The 7,390-nt window shown below is 33.8% G+C and overlaps 1 protein-coding gene across 2 annotated transcripts; it reads left to right on the top strand.

Annotated features, from left to right (window-relative positions):
* Window positions 1–3,020: 3,020 nt before the first annotated feature.
* LOC110760107 (RING/U-box superfamily protein) lies at window positions 3,021–6,876 on the top strand. 2 transcript variants are annotated; one of them, XM_021962294.2, is made up of 5 exons: window positions 3,021–3,194; window positions 4,088–4,859; window positions 5,205–5,330; window positions 5,404–5,692; window positions 6,433–6,876. In XM_021962294.2, the coding sequence occupies exons 2-5, from the start codon at window positions 4,186–4,188 to the stop codon at window positions 6,619–6,621; spliced, it is 1,278 nt and encodes a 425-aa protein (XP_021817986.1). In that variant the 5' UTR covers window positions 3,021–3,194; window positions 4,088–4,185; the 3' UTR covers window positions 6,622–6,876. The 2 variants fall into 2 exon arrangements, with proteins under 2 accessions (XP_021817986.1, XP_021817985.1); XM_021962293.2 differs by having other exon boundaries at window positions 4,043–4,859.
* The last annotated feature ends 514 nt before the right edge of the window (window positions 6,877–7,390 follow it).

The following is a 7,390-nucleotide window of genomic DNA, read 5'->3' as shown; positions in this document are numbered from 1 at the left end:
ATGAGATTTTAATTTTTTTTAAAATATTTGAAAATCTTATATGACATGAGACATGTGGCGCAATTTTAGAGGATGAAAATCTTATTTGAAATCTGAGATTATAATTTTTTTTTTAAATATCTGAAAATCGTATCTGACATGGGACACATGGCGCAATTTTAGAGGGTGAAAATATTATCTGAAATCTGAGATTACAATTTTTTTAAAATAAATATCCGAAAATTTTATCTGAAATAAGACACGTGGCAACCGAGAATCTCATCCGAAAAATGATGGACACGTGGCAACCAAAAATCTTATCCGAAAATTTAATTCGAAAATTTTATCCGAAAATGTTATTTGAAATTTTAGGTGATAATTTTATAATAAATAGTGACACGTGGCAACCGAAAATAATATATGAAAAGCTTGTTTAATTCATGTGAATAGTGGCAGCCCTTGCCTTGCCTTTGCCTTGCCTTAGCCTTTTGGGGTGGACTTGCTCTAAGGGCTACAGTGGGCTATAGCCTAGTGTGGTTGTTTTTAAGAAAAAAAATATATAAAACTTATATATTTAACTTATTTTCAATATTAGCCCAGTCAGTTGCGGTGTTAGTGGCTTTCCATTTTCAACATTTAAGTAAATGTCTTTGTCATTTTACTTTTATTTATTTTTATATTCCTCCATTTACTTAAGTTTACAATGTAAATAAGGAAGTAACCCCCATTTAGATTCAAATAAAAATACTAGAAAATCAAATTCCCAACAAATCAAAATATGAAAAATCGGTTTTAGTGCAAAATACGATTTAGGCTAAAAATGATGCCTCATTAAGTCAATATATACTTCATACTAAAATCTCATACAATCAAGTTTTCTTATTTGATGTGTGAGGAATAAAAGCCGCCAAAAATTATCTTGAGAAAATGATTATTCCGAAAACCCATTTTTCATACTTAGTCAATATTTTTGCATAAAACAATTTGTCATGTATGATATGAATGCATGAAGGAAGTAAGGTCAATCTAGGTAAAAAGCCTTAGATGTTCAATCCACTATGGTGTTAAACCCTATTTGGTTTATGTTAAAACTTATTGAAAATTAGTTTATGGAGCTATGAACTAGCGCGGTTAAATTTATATGATTTAATGTTTACTTTTATTTCTAGAAAGACTATAGAAATTGTAAGTACCAAAAAAAATACTCATTAAATTTTTGATCACTCACAACACTTTTACAAATACAATTTACCAAATACTTCACTGTTTTCTTTTATAACTGATTATTCTCGCAACACGGCAGAAATAGTTTTTTTTATTTTTTTAACATAGCAATACCAAACGCTTAGAGACATATTTGCATGTGTTGTATAATCTGCCAACCTTCTGGCCAGCACATTTCTTAAGTTTGGTATAGTCTGGAGCCAAAGAACCAATACAAAGACATATCTATCAATTGTAACCTACATTCCTGGGTTGCTGCACTGCAAGGAGGCCCTCATCTAAGAACTGAATAACTGCAAGGTCCTCAGCTAAACGTATAATTATAACAAAATATAAACAGAGACTTCTTAATATGAAGTTAAGAATCATATTATAATAAAATATAAACAGAGACTTACCTTCTATTATATACAAGATTACTTTTTCTAAAAATAAACACATTACTTTTTTGTCATTAAATGATTGGAGATTCAAACTTGAGACATCTTTCAACAATAGAAGCAAAAAAAAAAAAGTATTACTGAACCAAAATTATTAGTTGGTCAAATAAAGACATTGCTTGTTATATGCTATATATATGTACAGTCTCTTTCTATTGAGAGATCCATCAAATAATTTTATTTGAGGGCCACCCTTTAGGGTTCCCTACGATTTTTTTTTCAACAATCAAAACTATCTATTTTTCAAGTATTCATTCATAGATCATCTTTGCAAAAAATCATGAAAATTGAAAATCATTAAGGCATCTAGTTGGGATCAACAAAATGGACGAATATAGTGTTTCAAGAAAAGACTATAATAAAAACCATCTAATTGAGTGGTCAAATAGTTTTGGATTGAAGTGATTTTTTGCAAAAATGATCTTTGAGGAAATACATAAAAACTAGATAGTTTAGATTATTGAAATACAATGCTTTGTGGGACCTATAAAGATATCCCTCAAGTTATTTGAGGGAATCCTTAACTAAAGCTCTCTGTATATATGTATATTGTTTGTAGTTTATTAATAGTACACTAACTACGTTTCTAAGTTATTAGATGAAAATTTAATCATTACAAAACATATGTCATTCATTCATTTATATACTAACTTTTAATTTTTACCCGTTTGATTCATATTATGGTACCCGTTTTATTAAAGAAACGGTAATTGATAAGTTGCATAGCTCTTCATCCACTACCAAAAAAAAATTGGCAACAGTTACCATTATTTAGGGACATTTGATGACTGTTGTGGGGGTTACTAAAGACTTTAGTCACATTTTTTGCTTTTTTTAGTGACTAAAGCCTTTAGTAACCCCACAACAGTCATCAAATTTGGTGACATAATAGTAACTATTGCCACTTTTTTTTGTAGTAATCATTTATATGACAAAAAAATATTTTTTTGTCAACACATAAATGGTAAACACAAATATATATTAACAAGTTGTTATCAAATATTAAAACAACTTCAATAAATAAGAGTAATTATAAATATATATATATATATATATATATATATATATATATATAATTTTTGCGCGATAAAAAAAAGCCAATTATATTTTTTGCATCTAAATATTATAATAAATTGGACAAGTAAGCGAGTTGACTTGAGTTTGGTAGCAGACTGGAGCTCCGATTTTTGACTCGTGAGTCGTGACAAGCCCGAGTTGTAGTGGGATTTGGTACGGCGTGTCCAACCAAACCAAGTGAATTTCAACCGTCCATCAAAGACAACAACATGATGATATCCCTGTCCACAATCCAACGGTGCAAAAATTCATATCGCTCCCTACCCACAGCTCAGCTTTGATCTCAACGTTTACTCTGTCCCTCTCTCTATCTATGATGAGTTTGCGTGAGCAATGGAGCAAAAAAGCTGACGTTATATATTTTTTTTTCTCGAGAAAACTGAAAATCTGAGAGAAAAATAGAAGACATGGGAAGAAAGTAAGCTCTAAAGCTGGTCGTCTGACTGTGATACTCATTGCGTCTTATATTATCAGGTATAAACTAGTTGAATCTGCTACGATTTTCTTCTTCTTTCATTTCTTTTTCATCATCGTTTTTGGGTTGTGGGTTTTGTTTTCTGTGAAATATTGTAATATCTTGCTTAATTAGAAGGATTATTAGTGGGTTTTAAGCTTTTCGTGGAGTTGATATCATTGCTTGATTTGATCGTTTTTGGATGGTCAACTTGGGAAATTTCTTATCTTTAGTGTAATTTAGTGTGTGAATTGAGTGTATATGAAGTTTTTGAGACATGGGTTTTGCTTCTATGCTTGACATATGTCTTTGATTTTCTGAAATTGGATTTATTTTGCTTTTCCACTATGTGGGTCTCTGAGTTTTGAGGCTGTTGTGTATTGACTTGTGTTGTAGTACTGGTTTGAGAACTAAGAATTAGTTGAAAATGTAATGCATATCCGATCAACTTATACTTGCCCATAATCACCCACATAGGGATGTTTGATAGCAAGTCTTTAGTTTTTCATGATATCAGTTGGATAGATTTATTCACCTTCCACTTGTCTGGTTTTATCTTTTTGTTGAAACATGGTTTTGTTTGTTATGTATCTCGCTCCCATTCTTGTTTCTGTATAGTGGTGATGTACCCAAAAGTTTGAGTAAATTCATAATGTATGAACGACAATTAGTCTGTTTGGTCATGTGATCCTGATCATCTTTTTGGTGGGCTGGCATTGCTCATTTACCAATTATGTGATATTGCAATCCTGCTCTCCTGCATTTTATTTTTTACTCTTTTAAAAATGCTTTAAGTGTAGCATTGTTCAATTTGTGTTTTATAGAAATGATTAAAAAAAACCTAATTATAGTTCTGATTCTGTTGCAGCTTACATATGAATAGAAATAAATTATTTGAATCTTTTCGCTTCAGACAGTGTTGAAAGTAAAGAAGGAGGAGGATTTGTAGATAAAGTGCAAGTTAAGTATAATCTATGCATCCTCACCTTCCAATTTGGTTGGCGGACTTAGATGGATGTTCCCTCTCCAGAACCAAATAGTGACGCTCAAAGTGACCAATTTCCTTTGCTACTAGAGCAGATGGAAAACCCTAGCAATCATGTGCACATAATTGATGTAACAAGGAATCGTGATACTTCAGCAAGTTCATCTAGTGATGACCAACCTCCTAGAGTGGACTTGCCTCAGCATGAAGAGAGACCATCAGCTAGTACACATGCCCCTACCTATCAAGCTGCTTCATCCTCCTCAAACAGATTAAATTCTAGGAATTCGTCATTTATGAGGAGAGGTGATGGGTACAGTCGTCGCCGAAGAAGCCCTTTGAATTCAGGGTTATGGATTTCTGTTGAGCTTGTTGTCACTGTGAGTCAGATTATAGCATCTATTGTTGTTTTGTCATTGTCAACAAATGAAAATCCACAAGCCCCTTTGTTTGCATGGGTTGTGGGTTATGCATCAGGTTGTGTTGCAACACTTCCTATTCTTTACTGGAGGTTCCGTAACCGCAACAGAGGTGCTGAGCAAGAATCCTTTCAATCGCATCAAGGGTCTTCTGAAAGCAATCCTCCTGAACCAATGTCATATACAGCTATTTCAATTTCTCAAGCATCTGATGAAGAAAACAATCGCACCTCAGAAACAGTCACAAATAACCCTCAAATTGCAGGACCCTTAAGTGCAAGGTTTTTCAATTTTTCCTTCATTTTTCCATTTTATATTTTAATTGATGGGTGATGTATTGCATTTTACTTGATATCATCAGCTGTAAAGTTTCCTGGTGTGGTTGCTTTTAGGGGAATGGATTTGGTATAATTCATTAATTTGTGTTTGTTCTTGATAATTACACATGCACACAGACACACTTTCATAACTACACTAAGATTTGAAATCCTATTTGCTACATCAAACAATTTAAATGCTATCTTCTAAGTTTTAAGCATCTTTTCTTTTCTTTTTGTGTTTCCCTACATTTTACACATGATTTATAGATGATGTAGTGAAGTGAAGAAGCTGCTTGTATTTTGCAGACTTAATGGGTTAGTGGATCATTTCAAGATGGCCTTAGATTGCTTTTTTGCAGTCTGGTTTGTGGTAGGCAATGTGTGGATTTTTGGAGGTCACTCTTCTCCCTCTGATGCTCCTAAATTGTACAGGTACCTCTTAATAACATAATGTTTAATATATACTGGTTATTGAGTCATCTAATGTTTTCTGGGTTTCTCATAGGTTATGCATAGTGTTCCTAACCTTTAGTTGTATCGGATATGCCATGCCATTCATACTATGTGCAACAATTTGTTGCTGCCTGCCCTGCATCATCTCCGTCCTGGGATTTCGAGGGGATTTTTCTCAGACTAGAGGAGCCACTGTGGAATCAATTAATGCTCTCCCAACCTACAAATTCAAGTTAAAGGAAAATGAGACCAGTGATGATCACGAGTGCAACATGGATAGTGAAGGTGGGCTCTTGGCTGCAGGGACAGAAAAGGAGCGCGCAATATCAGGAGAAGATGCGGTGAGTAGGTTCGGTGCCTGCTGAGTTCATGGTCTTGAAATTAAGCTACACTTAACCAAATTTGGATTCTCACACCAACTTTCACCATCAAGTTCAGGAAACTCTACCTAACAGAAATTAAAATCCATGCTCCTTCTGCATAGCTTGCTGGTAGAAGTTGCTTTTATGTTGAATATGAAGTATTCATGTTGAGAACATCCCTTTCTCATAACAGTTTCTGTATCTGTATCCAGATATCACTTCATTTTTCCAGTGCTTTAAGGAAGATGCTGCCATGACATCCCTCAATATTTGATTAACTTGCCTCATTACTTATTAGGCTAGCTGGGTGCATCTAGTATTGGAACAAATAGAATTTGAATTGCTATAATCTGAATATAATATTAATGAAAATATAAAACACAATCGATGTTGATACTGGTTAATTGGCTATGATAATTTTTTGGGTTAGCTAAAACTAGAAGTTATATTGTGGATTAATTTGTTATCTATAACAGTACGTTTATTATGGGAAACAAGGGTTTATGTAGAGTAATAAATTATCTAAACTACCTGGTGCCTGTTTATATAACTTACCTTCCTCATTATTAAAATATTGGTTATCTGTAACTTTCCTTTCTGAATCAACTACCTGGTGCCTGTTTATATATTACTAAATTGTTGCAAAGTAGAAGTAACAATGAGACCATTTCCAAAATTTTCATTTGATTGATGTGCTTTTCTCCTTCAATATGGTGCAGGTTTGTTGTATTTGCTTGGCAAAGTATGCAGATGAGGATGAGCTAAGAGAGCTACCATGTTTACATGTCTTTCATGTGGAGTGCGTTGACAAATGGTTGAAAATCAATGCATCATGTCCCCTCTGTAAAAGTGAGGTTGGAGAGAGCAGCAGTGCCTCACCATTGGCCAGAGACTCGGACCAGCAGTAGGGTGAGGGAGATGGTCAAACCCCAATTGGGGTGGTTCGTCGAAGTGCAAAAAATTCCATATTGTTTCACAGAAGAGCCTTTGACAACCGAGTCTGTTGTCTCAGGTTCTGTCATGGGGACATGCGGTTCAGTATATCTGTAAATTTCATATATACTATTCAAATATACAGGTGAGTTTTGTACCTTGTCCTGTACTCTTTGTTTGGTGGGCACATTCATGGAGCCCTTGCTATGGAAGGAAAAAAATGATAAACATGTCTCATGTCCAAACTACAGTCTGCAAGTACACCTTGTCACCTAAGAAGCAATTTTATCGAAATTCCATTCCGTTCGGGTTCTGATATTGAGCTGCTAACATTTGAACATGCCAGGATATTCAAATGCCTGATACATTAGTTTTTGGCTTTCTTATTTAAAAGTTAAAACTGATGTATACTGAGGTTTAGAACTTTGGAATATCCTCTACTTTTGTGACCACAAGATTCAGAATGATGGTCAATTGATTCTTGAAGGAATCGTATGTAGACCAGACCGTTCAAAATATGAAACAACCAGAACCGCTAACCGGAAGAGTGAGATTTTAGGGGGTTTTTTTTATAAATAAAAAAAATTGTTTATTTTATTTTTATAATGTTATTTTAATAACCAGAACCGCTAACCTAAAGACACCAAACAAATAGCATTTCCAAATACATGCTTGCAAACATGGTAAGGTCCATGTTTAAACATGCGAGTTGAAAGATTTTCTATATGCGTAAACTAGGAGAAA

The sequence above is a fragment of the Prunus avium genome, chromosome 3 (genome assembly GCF_965620075.1).
Source record: "Prunus avium chromosome 3, drPruAviu1.hap1.1, whole genome shotgun sequence".
In the NCBI taxonomy this organism is placed as follows: Eukaryota; Viridiplantae; Streptophyta; class Magnoliopsida; order Rosales; family Rosaceae; genus Prunus; species Prunus avium.
The sequence above is the reverse complement of the archived record's forward strand: the minus strand, read 5'-3'. Positions and strand labels throughout refer to the sequence as shown.